General features: G+C 39.5%; 1 protein-coding gene and 1 long non-coding RNA gene across 5 annotated transcripts in view; one reads left to right on the top strand and one right to left on the bottom strand.

The window, feature by feature from the left end:
• Positions 1 to 20,570, top strand: part of LOC125784859 (uncharacterized) — a 368,340-nt gene that overhangs the window by 24,899 nt on the left and 322,871 nt on the right. The gene's annotated exons all lie outside the window — the stretch shown is intronic.
• cdc42se2 (CDC42 small effector 2) overlaps positions 1 to 20,570 on the bottom strand; it is a 58,328-nt gene that overhangs the window by 3,393 nt on the left and 34,365 nt on the right. For all 3 annotated transcript variants that reach the window (XM_007255335.4, XM_049468818.1, XM_022665574.2), the window contains exons 2-4: positions 18,942 to 19,310; positions 1,077 to 1,178; positions 675 to 792 (exon numbers count right to left, since the gene is read on the bottom strand). In XM_007255335.4, the coding sequence (XP_007255397.1) occupies positions 691 to 792; positions 1,077 to 1,178; positions 18,942 to 18,995 (258 nt within the window). In that variant the 5' untranslated portion in view covers positions 18,996 to 19,310 and the 3' untranslated portion in view covers positions 675 to 690. The remainder of the gene's footprint in view (positions 1 to 674; positions 793 to 1,076; positions 1,179 to 18,941; positions 19,311 to 20,570) is intronic.

The following is a 20,570-nucleotide window of genomic DNA, read 5'->3' on the forward strand; positions in this document are numbered from 1 at the left end:
AAGGCATTTGTGAGCTTATGTATTGGAACCAAGTCGCTTCGCTTTTCTAAAAGCGTGCTGACCGCTCGAAAAGCGTCAGTGGCTGATGTCCATTAATTATGAAGTGATCAATCAGGGCAACGCCTTGGGAAAGGCCACACCTGTGTAAGGTATAGTATACGTGAGGTGTTATCTTGTTATCTATAGTGATTTTGCTCATGGTAAAGTAGTAATACGATATTGGAAAAATGGTGGTAATGTGTGGTAATGATTTTCACAGGCGGGATTTAGGTATAACTGTCAGTTTGAACAAAAAAATAAACTCAGTGTAATGTTAATCAGAATTTACAATCTTACACCGCTCTGTTATAATTTTCCAACATTTTTTTTCCTCTTTCTCTGTTTAAACACCAACTTGTGCTGGGTACTGGCACTTCAGGAAAGCCTGAAGAACTGCTTCTCATACGTTCTTCCCTGATGCCCATACAACTCCCACAATGTTTGTTTTTTCTTCTCTACATATTTCCCACAACAAGATCTTAATGTGTTTTAAATGGTACCTTAACTTTACTTTGTGAACTCTTTTAAATCCTTATGATTTCAGAAGAAACAATTAATATGCAGATGTTCCAATACTTTTATCCATATAATGTATTTATATATTTCTTCAATGAAAACAATGAATCTTCTCTTACCTCCCAAAAATACAAATTATCCTGCTTTTGTGTCCACTAGCTGCATCTGCACATTAATGGGCATGGCCTCTCCCCCATATCCACCTTTCGACTGCATTTGGTTCTGAATTGAGTTGACCTGAGGAAAAAGCAAATACATTTTATTAAATGAGCTCAGTATTACTGTAATTTTACAATTTATATATAAATATATACATATAAACATATATATAAATTATACACAAAACTCTGGGGAAAGTGGTATTGATGAAGTTTTCAAAAATTATTAGTATTTAAATAGTGTTAAAAGTTACATATTAAGAAGTAGTAATAATCAAGTTATATTGAGTACGATAAATACATCTGATAAACAAAATGTCAAATCAGTCAGTCAGTTAATACTCTGGCACTTTACAGACTTACAGAGTCCATGCCACTGAACAGATCTCCAGAGCCCACATGGGCCGTATGGACAAAGTTTGTGGGCTCGCCAATCATGCTCCGGTCGATACGCCTCCGTCGCTTCTGCAGAAGGAACAGAAAAACATGGCTTTAGCAAAGTAGCTCAACAGGGATTATTACACATTCACTGGCCAGAAAATGGTCTTGTTGTTCTACTACAGAGCAAACTTACAAGACAATGGTTTGGACACATTCCTGAAACACAACTGTTTGCTAGTGCCACCTGTTGGACAAAATCTCAGCCAAGATAGCTACACCGCCTACATAAAACTGTCTACCACCAAAGAACATAACTCACAGAGCCTAAAAAGTGAAGGAGACCTTTATTTGAACAACATTAAGAGACCTTTTGTGACCATTTGTGAGGACCATTTACCATTTACTACTACTTAAAATGTCTACAACTGGAAGGAGGTAAAGCATATGAGCTATAAATGATTAGAACATCATTAGAGAGCATTTTGGAGGAGCCTGTCTTTAATTTAAACCTCCGACATTTCATTTGGTTCGCTTTTGATTGATGAAGACAAAACAAGACAACCATATTTAACTTACTGGTGTTTACACAGAGGAATGTGTAAATCCTCCTTTAACCCATTCATGCAGTGAACACAAACATAGTGACATACTGTGAGCACACATGCCTGAAGCCAAGGCTGAAATTGCTGTGATGCCAGGGGAGCAGAGAGGGTTAAGGGCCGTGCTCAAGGGCCCAACACTGGTAGCTTGTTCAACCCGGATATCAAAGAACCCAGAATACTGTCAATCAATAGTCAGGTAAGCTAATCTCTGAGCCACTACTGCACCAAATACTGCATCTAGCAGAGGGAAACTACACCTAACTCTGGGCTACACCTTCAATCAAGATGGGACTTAAACCTACTAACCCACTGGTGTTTGAGCTCAGAACAAGATGATGTCAGTGATGCGACTTTCCTGTAAACAAACATGGCGGTGTTGTGTCGAATTCAACTACGCTGTCAGGAAAAGCACCTCTTCTCTGGTCTGCAACTGTGACTGAGGCAACCATGATCTTTGGCACATATTTCTAAGTAAGTTAAAGCAGATTATGTCCGCTTTTATCAAGAACATGCGCTCCCGAGAGAGGGTGCTTTTCATGACGGGGGTGTTGAATTTCGGCACACAACACTGGCAAGCCCACTGAGCAGTGATTGAGGTATTGGTGCTCGGGCACGGATTGTTTAATCTCAGTGTGAGTGCAGGCTAGCAGGGAAGTGGGGAGGGGGGCAGAACTGTGCCTAGTATGAGTACTGCCTTAAAGTGAAACCAGGTCTTTTGGATGTGTGATGCATTGCAACAAACCAGTGATCACATAGCTGACAATGGTGCCTTTACATATAGATTCATTGGTTCTGGTCTCTAATAGAACAAAAGCGTGGCTCATCTCTTTGAGTCACTCCTTGAGAGTCTGACACAACTACTAACTACTACAAAGCCCTATTCTTGGTGGTTGATTCCATCTGATTGCAATCGTTTTTATTGGTGAGCAATGTTTTGTTTTTTCTTAAACTCTGCATAACCTGTGGTGGCTTGCATTTGTGCATGCTTAGGGTGTAATAAAAAAATACGTACTTAAGTACTTTAAACAACACAAAGAGTTTCATGGGGTTTCCTAATTTCTAATTTCTAAGACTACACTGTAAGATTTTCCCCTCCAGGCAAAAACAACAGCTATAATATTAGCCAATCAGATAACGACGGGAATGTCATTTAAACCCAATTAGACGGCTCACTGACGCCTGATCCTTTATAGAGGGAATATGTCCAATCAGTACGAAGGCCTACAGTCTATGTTTTATGTAAGCAACTCTATTCCCTCCACTGACCTCTTTAGGTAAACATTGATTTGGCAGAGGACAAATGAGGCTTTCACAATCAGGCCCTGTCAGACATATTTAACATATGGCTATAGGTTTAAACATGGCGGCACCTCATAGTCAAAACATAATTAGTGCCTTGGCTTGGCTCCTTTCGCTTCATTTGTTGAACAGATTAAACGGCCATCACTGGAGCTGATCGCCGTTCTCAGCACAAGCCGCCTCGATCAGGAACATTTTCCCTGTTTCTGCTACTCAGTAACAAGTCAGTCACTGCCCACAACCCCGTACGGCTGTTGCTATGGCGACCGGGCAGCGATCAAGGAGGTGGCATCTTACACCTCACTGGTCATGGAATGGAGAGACCTGCGGTCGGAGTTTCCGAGCGTGTAATTCCACTAGCGCTCCCACATCACTCTGAATAACGGTTACAGCTGCCCCATTTACCATTCACATTCACTGGATGTTAAAGCAGGAATCTGTAATATTTTTGTAATATTATTTCTTCTAAATCGAAAGCAGTAGTATTTCTGAGTGGGGAGGAGAGAAATATTGTAATAAATAGCTTTAATGTCCTGATTTGATCATGTGATACCTAAAGAGGCAAATACAGACTGATCCAACGTAACATAATGAACACATCATTGTTTCCAAGCCCATGTATTTCAATTTTTTATTATTGCCCTTTTCTTCCAATTTAGCGAGGCCTATTTAGCAAGGTATGCTTCCTCTGACACATGTGAAGCCACCACCTCTTTTTAAACTGCTGCTGATGATGTAGCATTGCCGAATAGCATCACAACGTGTTCAGAGGAAATCGCAGCGACTCGTTTTTTCAATACAACAGTTCACAGGCGCCTCGTGCTGATCGGCATCACCCTTTGGAGTGATGATGGGAAAGAGCGCCATCTACCCATCGAGAGAGAGAGCAAGGCCTTTATCTGAAATAGGTTCATCACCACCGACACGTTCTAGAACATCCCAGAATAAAGCTCTTCTTTTTCTGAAATAGTTGATACAATTCCAGAGACAAAACAAACAGGATGCCTGAGTGAAAGTGTGTATACTCCTAGGCATGTGAAGGAACTTGGAATGTTGGCTGGAATCTGGAATTATGAGGTGCCAGGGGTGTGTGCCGGATGCCATAACAAAATGTTTTTTGCGTTGTAGTTTTTGATGCTGCATTCCACCGCATTGGATATCTTTACACGATGGTGTTTCTGTAATGGAACAAAACTAACAATGCGCCAAATATCTGGCAACTGAAAATATTTGGCAACCAAAAATATTTGGAATTGGAAGAGAAGACAAAGACAAAAAGTGAGATTCGTCATGGCAGATGACCTGCTGCCATTGTGCTTTTTCTTGTTGAGGACAAAGAGAGATTCTGTGTGTTGAGCGCCAAGACTAACGATGTGTCACACATTGCCAATTCACTTTCAGGCACTTTGACAGCCCAATGTTACATTAATAATAGTTAGCTTGTAAATCTGTTGGATGCTATTTGACACGCTATCAACACCCCACCCCTAACAAAAAATCTGCATGAATATTTATGCTACATGGGATAGATTATTGCAGGACATCATAAGACAAATTATCACAGGACATCATGCTTCCTACTGGATAAATCTATAAAGAATTTAATAATAATGAGTGTTTAAAGCAAAATAAAGTACTATATACAGCCAGTTTTTCCCTGCATTTTAAGGAAGAACATATAAGCATGTCTCCTTACTTCTACTTTCATTCTCCTTCCCTACATAAAGCATGTCTTGTTCTATTACTAGTCACAGTTCTCCATTTTACTGTCCATTGCTTTTTGTATCCCGTGATTAGACTTAATTTATCTGGTGTTAACCATAAGAGGATGGGTTCCTCTTTTGAGCTTTGGGTCCTTACAAGGCTTTATCCTCTTTTCTGAGGGTGTTTTAGGGGGGTTTTGGTTTGCCCATCCTTCTTTACATGAGTACTGTTCATGTACACTTGATTTTACTTAAGACTTGTTTGTACTGTATGAATATCTGTTCACTTTATTGTATTCTTTGCAAAGTATTGCATATAGAGTGCTTCTTCTGTCTAGCATTATCTGAGTTTAATGTCAGCTTGTCTTTTCACTTTGTCTCTTTGTTGGGTTGCGTTTATTGTTTAGCTCTTTTTAAAATTTTACTTGTTTTCTAAATAATTTACAGTGTAACCCATGTGTTTGTGTTTTAGCTATTAATATAATTTTATTTCTAATTGTTTTCCCATTTTCTTCCAATTTTTAAGGCCAATACCCCAACCCACTTATTAGAACTTCCTTTATTACTAGTGATGCCACAACACAAGGAAGGTGAAGATGCAGCATGCTGATGCAGCATTGCCGAGTAGCATCACAGTGCACTCGGAGCAAAGCGCAGTGACTCGGTTCCGATACATCAGCTCACAGATGCCTTGTACTGATCAACATCTTTGGAGTGATGTGGGGAGAGAGCAATCTTCTGTGCCCCCTGTGTTTTGGCCCTTATTTCTCACTGTATCCTTTTTATTCAACCCTTTTTAATATATTACATCCGCAAGTGTCTGACTGTTTCATCCTTTAATTATTAAATATTGGATTGCAACGTGATGTGGGCCACCACATCTGGAGTAATATATTTACCAGCACAAAAGTCAGGTATGGTCTGGGTTTTATTAAAACAAATTAATATAAATTTGTTGAATTTTCAGAGCCTGGATACAACCTCTTCCTTATTACACTAAATCTCTTATTATAGTTAATTGGTGGAATTCCAGTTACTACAGTTCTAATTGGCTCACCATTGCAGACCCTTGCAAACTGTGTATACAGAGCACTTAATTAACTTAACAGGCTTTATTTATTACACTCACTTCTACTTGGAACGTGAACAGACTGCTTTCCAAACAGCACACTCACATTTCCATGCTTTAATATGCTTTAATATATCTCCTATTCTGTTTTCATACAGTATCAATTAATTCACTTTAGTGGTACATTATATTAAGTATATTGTGTACAAAGCCCCTCAGGGTTATTCTGATATTCAGAGCTAAGACTGAGCTCAGTCCATCCCCCCCTCCCTGTACTCAGTGCGGACCCCCCTGACTTCATCTTAATAAAAGCAGCTTTACTTTGCAAAAGGCTGTCAAATCCCTTTTTTAGTCCACCCATTGGAACTCCAAGCACAGGCCTCCAGCTGAGCAATGTTTTAACTGTAAAGAACCAACTCGCAACATGCCAATCTGGCCCTGAGAGAAGCTCCTACTGCCAGGGGTGAACTGCAGGTCAAGGGGGGAACGGGGGAATGGAGGGATGGTGTAGTCCCTCCCAGCAGGAAGACCCTGCTGGACTCATTCATACTGTATGATCCTTAAAAGAGTACATGGAAACATTAGCCCATCATGCTGTGGATTCTTTATCTCCAGAGACACAGAGTGGACGGCATGTTCCGCCAAACCAAGCACAATCTGGTGAGGCTGTGAAAGCTGCTGGTGGACAAGAAGCACCCGAGGGAGGTCACTTTGGGGAAATCACAGCGTCTGCTCGGGGGGTTTGGGAATATTGTCTATTCATTTAAACAAGACCATGCAGGGCCAAAAATCAATGATCTATCTAGATGGGGCGTGACATTGGGAAAGGCGTGAGAACTTGTGCTGTCAACCTTAATGTGTTAGCACAGGAGATTATTCCAGAAAATGGTCATTAGCATTACTTCTTTTTAATGCAAATGAATAATTTTCCTCCCGTAAGGGACCATTTTTTATAGAGCCTGGTGACTTATTAGTTTAATTTAGTGATGCAAACACAGTCTCTCTACTGTCGAGTCCTGGATTAAATCTCATAACTAACCAATGGCTCATCTAGGATTTTTCTGAGTAAGGGGCCATCAGGGGCCACAATATTCGTATTCATAGAGATGACAAGTATTATTGCATCGGTCAAACCATATTCAATGCAATTCCTTAAATGCAATTTTAAAAAGCTTACACAGTAAAATATGGAGTTAATTTTACACAAAAAGTAAATCTGCAATAAAAATGTAACAAATTAAAAGTTAAAAGAGTATGTTGCAAATTCAAAACGAAAAATTTATATCAAATATATATGAAAATATTATGCGCATGGGTTTTTGCCAGATTTTCTTTCATTTTTGTGTTTATGTGGATATTTTTGTACATTTTGCTTATACAATTCTGAAATATCTCGTTTTCCTCTGCTTACAGATTTTATATTTTAGAGTAAATATTTAGCACAAAACCTCCTAAGAAATTGTACATGCATTTTTACTGTACAGAGACAAAATAAGTGATAGGACAGGGGCACTTTAGGTGAGCAATCACATTTCAGCTGGAGCCATTGCCCCTGTGGCCCTGCCCTTAGAACTGCCTGCATAACTAACATTCACTACCTCAAATTTCTTGTTCGTTTTTCATATTATTTAGCATTGATTAACTTTTGGAAATTCAACTTGTACATGTGTTTAGAAGGTAGATGCTGAAGTATGGATTAAATCTTATAACTAACACTTACTAGCCCTCCCTCCTTCCATACACTTAAACACATATAAATAATAAATGATGAAAAAAATGTGATTAATCACATCATATTTTTTTTAATTGCTCGACAGTCCTAGTGAGAACACATAAAACACCCTGTAGAATACTTTAAAACTTTCATCATCACAAGAGATTACTGAGACGCAACAATTCCTCAACCTGTGGAGCGCAGGAAAAAAACACGATTGGGAAACACACGCCTCCATCGCTGCCGCGGCTCTCTCATCACATGCTACACTTCATGTCTGAGGAAGCTGATTCATTTATACAATGGCAGGAATTCAAATAGGTCCAAAAGGGGAACTACAGAGGAAACCCGCCTAAAGCAGTGCAGCCATTGTGAGCGTGTCACCCCCACAACAATCCAATCCTTGTTGAAGCCTGCAGTCAAATTTAGCCTATTAACCTTTGTGACTGGCGCACAGCCGTCCAATGAAGCAGTTCATAAATGCTGCGACATTTGCAGAACCCTCTGACATCTCCAGCTTAAAAAAAAAAAAATGTTGGCTGTGTTCAGAGTGCCAGTCCCAATCCCAGCCCAGATTTTTGGCATATTTACAACAGATTGTATCCAGATGGATTTTTGATAGTCTGAACAGCCAAAAAAACACATTTTAGCAACCCAAACCAGATTTGAAGGTGATTTGGTGATACCGACCATTCAAAAACAACAACCTCATCAAATCCAGAGTAACAGTAATAGTAAGTGTCCAATACACTACTGCAACAAAATAAAAATCTAATTTTATTATTGCTAACTGAGATATTAAAAAAATATCAGATTTGTAATAGAAGTCAACGATCCAGAATGTCATGATAAAAATAATGCACTTGGTACTTTAAGTAAGGATTCAGGATTAAAGTAAAATAAATGATACTGGACAGATTTAATATGTCTCTTGTAGATATATAATGGAAAATGAGAACAGTGTGTATTTTTCTTTTACTAAAAATAACCAAAAAAGTAGTATGCTGATGTAATAATTAGGGGTGGGTGATATGGCACAATATTCCAGGGTATAATGTCATTCACGATATTTAAAAATGTTGCTGATATTATTGCATGCGATACGATATAGCACACACCTAGTGCACAGTCCTCTCAATAGATCTGATATGAGAATTAAATCCGATTTGCCTGCAGACTGAACACAGCCTTTGATATACTCAGAGTCTGAAAGAACTTCTGAATCTCTGTTTCTTTTAAATGATTATGTTATAAAGCTCTGGCATTAACATGCTCCAAGAGCTGTTGGCTTGAGATGTTGGCATGGATGTAAAGCATTCATTGCTGCAGTGGAGGATTTGCGGCAAAACTCCAGCTTGCGGTTGTTGCGCCCTCATGGAAACTGATAATCCCCAGCTGCTTTGTAGGTGCGCAGTTATTAAAGACTTTAAGTCACTGTAGGGAACTGTTACATTATTTTGCTCAACATCTTGCTCTAAATATAAGCCCTAAACTTTTTAAAAATGGTGATGCAGACTAAATGTCATTTTTATCCATTACATGGATGCTGAGAACTAACCAATACTGATATAATTTGATCTTTGTGTTTGTAAGCCACCTATTTTAGGTAAGATGTGCTGCTAATTAATGCTTAAGTAAAACTATGTTCTATACTGAATAATTTAATTTAGTACTGTAGTAGTAGTTTATAGTGTTTTTAATTCTGTATAATCCGGTCTTTCACCTCCCCGTTTCTTTTAAAACCTTTTACCAGGCATTGGCCCATATACAGGCTACAAGTGTAGGTGTGTTTCTGTGTTTTTTTCCCATCATATTTTGACATATAATGCTTGAATAGAAAACCTTCAGATTTAAGTGTGTAAGAAACTGGATCAGAAAAATTCTGGTCTGTTAAGGGTTTAAAACATTATAGTCAAGTCACTTTGTGTGTGTGAGTGTAAGAGAGAGAGAGAGATAAGTGATAAACGCCTGGTGTTTGTCGTCTACTGATGTGAAATATTTGTAGAAAATTTGGTAAATGTGTTTTTAGGTGGGGGTTTTCTATAGCAAGTGTGTTTTAGCACTAGCATTAGCCTCTGCTTAGTTCTGAATGTGGTGTTCAGTGCTCGCTTAAAAACAGTGAAAAGTGTTACTCTTCTGCCAGTAAAACAGTTTTCTAACTAAACTCTCCTCAGTGCTGTCGACTGCACAAAAATGTGTTAATGACAGCGACTTGAGAAAACCAAATGGTGTTCTGAACACAATAACTAGGGTCGGAACTGAATTAGGATTAACATATCCAATTCCCGGCTCTGAGTGGTCCAGCAGACTAGGGTACTGCCACTTCGAACAGGATCATAGTTCGATATGGTTCGAATCCTGGTCATGCTGCTTGCTATCAGCAGCCAGAGTCTGAGAGAGCACAATTAGCCTTGCTCTCTCTGGGTGTTTATAGTAGGCATGTGCTGGTCTTTTCCCTCTTAGTGATAGGGATATTTCAGATGAGTTGGTGGGATAATCAAGAAATAGTGGAATGAAATCTGTTAAACTATGTCTTAATGGACCTCAATCTCAAGAAACTAGATCAGATTGCGAAATCCCTAATTCAGTCAAACTTTAAAAGTAATCGAATCATAGCACAATGATTTGTAATAATTTCCAGAAGAGTCATAGAGGAATTAAATCAATGTGATGTCACACACTCACTCAATTATACAATTACCGTAACCAGATACCAGAAGCCTTATTAGAGTGATTTTTCCTACAAATCCCCTCACACAAACCCAGCCATGGCCTGCAAAGCCCCCAGCCGCTCCTCAGCACTGCACAGGCAGAGAAAGGTCAGCTCTTCAGCCACCATTCGCTTGAACTAATGCTGACCTGCGGATCCTTTACTGCTGCCTCCGATCCTTTACTGGCTTTCCTTTTGTTGCCTTTTTAGCGAGCCAGCGGATGACTCACCTACAGTTCTCTCGAAATCAGAATCAGCAGACCGGCCAAGTGCGAGAGCAGCGAGTGCAAAGCACTGTCACACCCAGCCGACCGCAGCCTGCCCACCATCGCCGCAACACCACACACAACACACACACACACACACACACACATACAAAGTATCTGGTCTTTATCCATCTGACTGCAAAGCAGAGTCCCACCCAGACACGGGAACTAAATCCGTCTTTCTCTCTTTTCCTCTGAGATCATATGCAGATGAAATGCCAGCCAAACTGTTTCAGAACATCCATGACGCAACACGCGAACAAGGTCTTATTTCCTGGCTGACAGAGCTCATTAGTGTCCCACTCTGTTCATCCAGGACAGACACTTCTCTGAAAACTCACCATCATTTCCTACACTCGAGCTTCAAATTGAACAGAAAACCACTGCTGCACACAACCCAAGCCACTTCCCAAAGGCTAAGCTAATCAGGACAAGGAAGAAATCGTAAAAAAGTGCACAAAGGCCTGGTTACTAAATCGCTGCAATTTGTGTGCATCTCCGAGCGAAGGCAAAACACCTCAGGATTTGCCTTTGCTGCAGTGGTGAAGGTGACATCATGCAGAATCGGACATCATCGGGGGTCGGATCACATTACTGCCAGATCATCTACATGCCTGCTGTCAACAAGCACAGAAGAAAGGCCCAGTATACACAGCACCAGCTGCCTTTACACTGCATTGAGCTGCAGGCTCACGACTGACTGCAGATGTGCTTCTGTGCGTACAGAGTGTTGACTCTTCACTGTATTAGATCTCTAAAGTCATGCGTCATCCTGTGTTTGGCATCATGCCCATATTCAAAACTCTCTGCCTGGGTCTAAGCTAGACATAGAACGATTGATCCGCTGTGAATCTGTATCTGTTGATTTTCATCCAAAAAATGTGATCATCAATTGCCCAATATTTCTGGACAGGCTGGCCTGAGTAGATTGTGTAAGACTAATTTGTCTCATGCAGGAAAGAAAATAAAGACACTTTAACAACACTAATCGGATACCCCTCTTAAGAGCCCTTAATCTCTCAGGACATACAGTAAGTAGCTATTAGCACAGCAACACAGCAGATACTGTATATCAAACACCACTATCCACACAAAACAGCAACATCATGGTGCAGGCCACATTTACCTCTAATTCCCATACATACATGGCTATAAGCATGGTGTCAGTCTACTGGTAATGAAGGAACAAGACAACGGTGTGTGTGTTTGTCTGTGCATTTCTACATCTGTTTCAGCAATGGGTGCAACTTTGCCAAGTAGCTGAATCATGCATTCATTAGAAAAGGCTGTCCACAAAAAAATTATATCTCCACAATGGTAACTTTATATGAGAAGGCAGAACCTTCCCACCACTCTGGACATCATCTGTTATCCTCTCTCATGTCTTGCTAATTTTCCCTCACAGATACAGAAATACCATAACAAAAACAGAAAGCTCGAAAATACTTTACCTCAACTGTCAGTACACACCTGACCTTCTCTCTGTACTTTCTAAATGAGGGGTTAAGGCAGTGTTCCCACAGACGTTAGTAACAAAACATATAACAACTGTAAGCACATCCTCTTTCGGCTGTCTATAAAGATTCCCCATCTAACAGAGATCAAAAACAGCCATACAGAAGTTCCAGGTTCACATCAGGTCCCATAAATGTTGGTTAATTACATTAGTTTCAGCTTCGCCATCTGACTGCCAGTCAGCCAGGTTTCCTGCCCTACTTTTTCACTTGAGTTTCCACTGACCTGAGCACTCTCATGGGAGCAATCCTGAACCAACCCATAAATTGAAATTTATTATTAGACAACCACTTAAACGGGGGTTTATTATTAACAGCAGGCTGAAGCAGCAAAGACACACTGCTCTTATTCTCTATTTTCACTCAACAAGTAAATCAGTGAATATACTGTAGTAGTAGAAGTAGTAGTGGGACATATAACATATATATATCTTGGTCATATGTGAACCTCATATAACTCTCCACATTTTATTGCTTTGAAATCATTTGTAAATCTAAGCTGTGTGAACTTTTCTTGATGAATGTGCCAATAGAAATAGTCCCAATATGCCTGGAATAAACCTTTGCTACATTAAAGAAAGTTTAATGGAAGTAAGGAATATGATCTTTATAAATCTCAATGTTAAGTTATAATCTGATCCCTCAATTAGTGGCACTACATTTTCTGAACACATGCTCTCTTGGTGGTGGTGTGCTCTTCCAACAGGACAATGCTTATCCACATATATTGCTATGAAGACAGAGATGCTGTGCAACACTTATGTCATAACTCACTGCTCAGTGGGCTTGCCGGTGTTGTGCCAAATCCAACAGCCCCGCCATGAAAAGCACCCTCTCTTGGGAGTGAGTTATCTCAGTAAATGTTACATACATAGAGAGGTAGTGTGCACTCCTGTAAGGGAGAAATGCAACAGGAACGTTGCATTACTAACATCATCTCATTCTGTGCTCGGGTCCACCTCTTTAAGTGGGCCAGGGCACCGTTTAGAGCAGGGGTAGGCAATTAAGTTTGGCTGCAGGCCAGAAATTTTCCAAGCCATTATGTGGCAGGCAACAAAAAAAATAAATTTTGAAGTGTAATGGAATGCAGTGCTACAGACTAGTAGCTCTCCAGCCCAGAGGGTTGTTGAACCCAATTGCAGAACAGTCGATCTCAAAGCAGGTAAACCCAAAAAGGAAAAATAAGAAAAAAATAAATACATAAATAAACACACCGCTTCTTACGCGAGATCGAACCTGTGTCGTCAGGGTCGCAGCCCAATACACTATCGCTTCCCCGGCTGGTGAATTGGGACACCGCTAGGAAAAAACACCCTTATTAGGAGATAGGGAGCCCAAGAACGGGCGAGAAAACGAGAGCAGGCAGAAACTAAAGTCTTGTGGAGCGCGACAGAAAGAGAGACAGGGGAGGGATTTAAACAAAAGCTCACCAGAGAAGCATTTTATTTATTTATTTATTTTTCATTATCGTTCATTATAGTTCAAACAACTTCACAGGCCAGATGTTTCCTGCTTATTGCCTATTGCCGACCCCTGGTTTAGATCGATCACACTAGTCAATCGAGCCGTGCTTTGGGAGGTAAACGTGCCTGGGCATGGCACGGATTGACTAGTGTGATTACACCCTTAATGACCTATACCAATCTGAGAATGTTTAGAGCTATAGGACAGGCTATCAACACTTTACTCCAGCAACAGGAATCTGCAGAAATATGAGATGGATTATCTCAGGATACCATTAAGAACCTCTACATTTCCATGCTGTAATACTGCACTACTGTTTAATAATTTATTGTTCCTGGTAACTTCCAAGCAGCATTACGATCTGTAACATACATTCTTCTATGTGATTTTTTTTTTTTTATATGTATAAAACATACCTTACATGCTCAATACATGCACTACACTATATAAGCATCCTGTGCTTAAAAAATCTCTAAACATGAGGTTGCATTTAAATCAGGAGGGTTAAGTACATAGTTCATCTGACCACAGCATGTGTGAGTGAGCTCAGCACCATGCTAATTCATTTAGGCCTCAATGTCACAGCTCATCAGAGACCAGATGACAGGTCTAAACTGGGACACATACACACATATACTCACACACACACACCACTGGCTTGCGGGAAAGTGTGACCTAATTTAACGAACCCATATTCCAAAATTACTCACAGATTTGAGATCGGGGAAAAAGTACAGCCAGACAGCGAGGCGCTAATTTGCATTAATAATTTAAACTCTGCGCTTTTAAAGTATCCGAAAACTTCTTAAGCACGTCACCCTCTGCAGTGCTGCTGCGTTCTTCAGCCCCGACAATGGGCTACTGGAAAAGTACTGGGCAAAATTCAATGGTGGGGAATTCCACACCCAACTTTTACTGTCAATAATGATTACCTCAACAGAGCAGGTACCGGGCAAAGCTGTTGATTTAAGACCGGAAAGTTTCATTCTGAAGTAAACTAAAGCCTCCTTATCTCATTATTAAAACCCTAGACTGATTTGTTCATGTATAAGCCTGCCCGATTACAGGAATCGTCCACATCCACTAACAGACAAACTTCCCTATATGATCTGGGGCTGGATCTGGGCGATTTATCGAGTTTTTTATGAATGATCAATTTATTCCTTTCAGACCCTGTGTCAATTACAATGAACATTATGTAGTTTCTTTTTTTCTAACAGTTTGTTGCACGGTACACTAATTGAGACCTGTTTATGAGAATAGATCATGAACTAGCAAATGAAAAAGTAGCTTACCCCCGCCCACTGCACTGGACAAAAAAAAATCAGCAATTTAGTCATTAGGGCATGTCAGCACTACAGAACAAATGAGGCAAAGTAATACAAACTTACTATTACTATTTTTTTGTCATTTAAAACACTTATGTTTAGGAATAAAAAGCTGGATTTATTTTAATATAGATTTTATATTAGTTTTATTTTGTGTGCATTACATACAGAAAACAGCGTTCTTTAATTTTTCCATCTCTGGAATATAATTCAGGTCTGAAGGGGATATTTTAATACGAAATACAAGAAGAGACAATATTGTTTATATATTGATATAGACTGTGTTGCATTCCAATTGGCTCTGACAGTTTGTCAGTACTGATGCAAAGCCAGCTGATCTTTCCATCTCTAAAGTGTATCTCATGTTCATGTACATCTGAAAGTTAATTTAGAAGTCATATAATTGTTTTTTTTGTTTGTTTTTTGGACCTTACGTTCTTTGCACCACATTTTATTTTAGCTGGGAAAAATCCAATTACAATTAAAACTAAATACAAACTTTGTGACAACTAGTGATTTCAAAAGGCCATTTTCATGTCATGACAAAGCAGGCTACAATAAATGGCCAGTACTTTGCTTTAACCAAGTTTCTGCTCATCTTTCCGCTGGAAAAGAACCAAAGTTTGGGTATTACCCCAGAACGTGTGGAAGAGAAAGTTCATGGTGACATGCCTGACCAAAAGAAAGCCAGTGTGGCCTGATCTGAATGGCATCTGTCCACGATTACCATTCTGAAATGTGCTCACCGTCTAATTAGCCTCGCTATGAAGCAGCTCAGTCAAAGATGGACATTCATTAGCACTGCATGCAATGGGGCAAGACAGCGAAGGGTTTAGCCAAGCATTTCGGGTTCATCAGTGTTCATTATGGACGCCAGAGAGTGCTCCAGATTCCTCACATGCTTTAGCCATAAAAGGCTTCAAACGGGAACGCTCACCTCCTCTCTGCAGCCGCTAAATCCGTAGAGTTTCAGAGGACGGTGGAGCGACATGTGGATGGTCACCAGTGAGATGTTAAAGGTCCAATAAGTCCACGAGGTGTTACTATTAATTATCAGCAGAAAGGGTTTACACTGTATGGACAAACGTATTGGGACACCTGCCCATACATCATAACTATAGTTACATATACAGCTCTGGAAAAAATAAGAGACCACTTATAAATTATGAGAAAACCTCTGGATTATAATCAAGATAGGATGGATGATCACAAGCCATCAAACCAAGCTAAACTGCTTGAATTTTTGCACCAGGAGTATAAGGCATAAAGTTCTCCAAAAGCAGTGTGTAAGACTGGTGGAGAAGAACATACCAAGATTCAAACTGTGATTAAAAAACAGGGTTATTCCACCAAATATTCATTTCTGAAGTCTTAACACTTTATGGATATGAACTTTTGAAAGGTCTGAAAGCTCTACATCTTTTTTTGTTATTTTAGACATTTTTCATTTTCTGCAAATAAATGCTTGTTGTCTGTAGTTTAGATAACAATTTTAGACAACACCTTACAATTTATCATTAAGCTCCACACTTAAGTAGAATTATTAAAAAAAAAATACTTAAGTATTGTAAACAGTTTATTGTAAAATATAGTATTTGATTACTGAAAGTAAAAATACAGTGCTGTGTTAAGTAGTTATTACAAAAAAAGTGGAAATTTTCAGAGTGAAAGGCAAAAACTGGAGCAGCAACTCAATGATGAGGAGCTTCATCAAACCCGGTGACAGTGCAGATCATCTACCGCTCTAGCTTTAGTGATAATGTGGGTTTGGAATGATTTCTAATTTTTTTATAATTGTAAGGAGTAATGATGCAGCACATAAAAAATGTATCAGAGTAAAAGTATTATTAAACTTATGGAAAATAAGTAGTGAAGTAAAAGTGGAAGTAGGTGGAAAAAATAACACTCCAGTAGATACAGATACAGTATTTTAGTACTTAAGAACCATAGTGAAGTAGTTCTACTTCGTTACGAAACATGACTACAACTTATACAGGTGTGGATGCTGCTATCCCATGACTTTTGGCATATCAGTATATACTGTATATCAATTTTCTAGTACCTAACACACAGAATTGTAGATTAAGCTAACAGCAAGCATTCCCTACTTCCTTCCAGAGACTGTTTACAAGAATTACTACATATCAGATGAAGAACTACATCTCAGACCTCACTAAACACAGAGCTCCAACTCAAACAAGCAAACTAAGCCCAAGTCACGCTCATCTATCTCAAAACGCAAAGCTCTCGTGAAAGTGGGCTCTCATCAGCAAAGCCTTTTTTGGTTATTTTTAGCAGTGCTGTGTCTGGGAGAGCATGCATGGCTTGTTTAAGGAATCTTATCTGTCCAGAGCTGTGGAGGCAAACTAGGGACCAATGCGCTGTGACAGCGTCTATCTCGAGGGAAGTGTGGTGATTGAGAATGCCCAGACCAGAGGCTAACATTCACACTCAGCTAAAGCCCCTGCCAAGAAAAATACTACACACTTTCTCTCACACACACAAAACACACACACACACAGCCAGACGTAAACGTAGCTCACAGCTAACATGTTGTCTGCCAACCACCTAACCCCCGAGAGTAAATAAAAACAAGAGCATGTTCACACACCCATAAACACACGCTCTTTATTCTTTAAACAATTGTTGTACGAAATTTTATCATTTCTACATTCCTACACTGGTTGTAAACAATCTCATTGGCAGTGTCAGCAGTACTGAAGTAGTTTTACAGTAAGTGGGAGATTTTCTTGTTTGAAAAATAGAAAACCCCCATCTGTTGTATCTTTAAGCCTTTCCATGGCCAGCTTTGCATATTGCAATAAAAATACTGCAGATAGGGTTGTTTAACTCAAGTTTTAAAAAATGTAATCACACTTAAGTGCACTTTCAGCTCGCCATTGCATCCGCTCGACTTTGTGTTAGATTTGAACTGAAATTGAACATAAATCATTGTCATACTTTATGAGGGTACCCAAGACCTAAAGTAGTACCCCTAAAATAATTATAACCCCAGCAGATAATTGGAATAGAATTTTTTGGGATGTTTTTTTTCTCTCTCTGTATTTTACAAGTCTTTGCTGCCATGCAAAAGCCTTCTTTCTAAATTGTTACAGTTACCTGGACACAACTTTGTGTCATAATTGAAACTTTGTGTCAAAATTGTATTATAATTGACTAGGGATAGGGAAAATGTTATATAAGATATATCAATATGTAAGATATATCGTGATGCAGGTGCGCAAGATTTTAAATCGATTCACAAATGACAATTTAATTTTTTTTAGACATACATTATAACTAAAAATGTAATAATGACAAAACGCAAACGTGTGGAACTGCAGAGCCCAAGTCTCAAGTCTTTGTCTGTCTCAAGACTCTGAAATGTGCTATAAAGACTCAACTTCCCAGCATGCACCCACAACGGACTTCCCTGATTCCACTGATCACATGACTCTTTGGTGATCCCGCTCTCCAAGTTACTAATTGGCTCCACCTGCCCTCCCTAGTATATATATATACACCCCTCAGTTTGCTTAGATCAGTGTATTGAAGTATTAAATCTAGTTTTGCCTACTTCGTTGATGACCCATTTTTTATTACCATTTATTGTCTTTTACCTTCTCCCTTTACTGTGTATGACCCTATTTTGCCTAACTACTCTTTGGTACGTTGTTTACATTGGCTGCCATTCTGTTATTGACCTTGCCTATCAAAGCGATGAGTATGAAGGATGCCGTTCTACGCCAGAGGTTACTAGCGGATAATAAAAACACCCAACAGCATTACAAGCTAGTTTTAGATTACAATAGCCTTTTGACAGCTTGATACAATTCTAGGCAAGACTGTGATCATCTATAGTAGACATGTTTATGCCACATGACATGAATATGCATCGTTAGTTCGTATAATTATAGCCAACTTAGCCTCAGTTTAGCATCTGTATATGAATTTCTTGTCCAACTGCCGTTTCAAGTGTGACTTTTTCTACTCCTCAGTCTACAAAACTGAGCCCTATGTGGTAGACATAAATTCACAGGTGCCGCTCGCTAACAAAAGACACAATGATCACTTCCTGCTTCCTGTGGTTTTCATGTGTGTCTGGGGACGGAGGCTGCAGACCCCACGTCCGGTGAACCCTAAGCACGAATAGCTTTCATAGGTGCAAAACAGCTTACCGGCTGCGGCTGCTCGGCGATACAGCAGTTGAAGCACAACCAGAATTCACTCATGACTAGAAGTCCTAAAGTGCTGCTGTGCCAGTGTTCGCGGGAAGGGGGGAGGGAGAGGGGGCAGAGGGAGGACGCCGGGGGCTGTAGCAGTGCAGGGGTTGGTGTAGAGGCTGTGGGAGTCCTGTGGAGGAGAGAGATGCAGATGGCTAGATGGCTGGGCTGTCCTCAGCAGACTGGGAAGAGTTGAGAGTCTGTAGTGATGACGGTGCAGTACAGCTGATGGTTCTCTCAGGCCAGGCTTAAGAGATAGAGATCCTCAGACAATCAGAAAGAGGGTCTCTTGGGGGTTCTTCACTAAGCAGTCCTGAAACAGTCCTGAAAGAAAAAGGAAGGAAACATGAGTGGTTTACACATCTGCAGTCACGACACACATGCTGTGCTGTATATAGAGACTGGAAACAGTCTCAACAGTGAGTCATCAACTATAATGGATTATATACTGTACATGGTGCTACATAATATTTCTTAAAATGTTTTCTTTAAACACAATTGTGACCAAAGTCGGTATTTACTGTTAACACATTTAACAGATAACCAATTCCAAAACTGTTTAATTACACAAAAGCTGGGATGCAAAAATAGAGCTGCACAAATAGCTATCAAAATAGCTAATTGCGATTTTTCCACAGAATATTGCGATTGCAATTGCAATTTAAATTGTGATCATTTTTAATCCATTAAACTAAAAATGTGTATAAGTGGTTAAAATATCTATCAAATGTAATTAAAAACTTCTTTCCACATAAAATATTCTAAGGGTTCTCAGATTAAATGCAGTTTTATTTCCACGGCTCATTCTGCACCTCCTGTCATTTCCGCTGAAAGGCCAAAGACTACAATCCCCAGCACTCTACGGACTACAAACGCGGTGACATCACAGCACACATGCCACATTGCTATGACATGTCTCTGGAAGAGCAGGCAGCATCTTCACACACATACTTGCAGGCTATTGGCTAATTCAAATCGCAGCTTCTGCGATTGACAAATCGCGTCCATTCAAATTGCGATTTCAATTACACAGCGGTTAATCGTTCAGCCCTACTGCAAAAATAATAAGTAAATAAATAACGATTCGCAAATCTCACAGTCCTGTATTTTATTTACAATAGAACATGGCACATATATCAAATGTAAAAAGTGAAGCATTTCACTTATTTTATTTCAAAAATATTCAACAACTCATGTTAGGACCCATTTTAATACAGTTATGACGCATTTCACCAATCTACTAAAAGCTGTATATAACTATTATTCATAAACAATCTCAGAAAAATGTTCCTAAATGTAAAATGAGAAATATTTTTGGATATCCTACCATCTACAATATATATCATTAAAACATTCAGAGAATCTGGAGAAATCCTTGTGTGTAACGTACAAGGTCGACGGACAGTATTAGATGTTGGTGATCTTCGGGCCCTCAGGTGGCACTGCATTAAATACAGTCAGTACTGATTCTGTACTGAAAAACACCAGAAATCACTGTCTGTGAACACAGTTTACCATGCATTCATGCAACCCACATACGCAAGTTAAAGCTGTATCAAGCACAGACCGTACACCTCTATTGTG

Source organism: Astyanax mexicanus, chromosome 20 (assembly GCF_023375975.1).
Source record: "Astyanax mexicanus isolate ESR-SI-001 chromosome 20, AstMex3_surface, whole genome shotgun sequence".
NCBI classification, from domain to species: Eukaryota; Metazoa; Chordata; class Actinopteri; order Characiformes; family Acestrorhamphidae; genus Astyanax; species Astyanax mexicanus.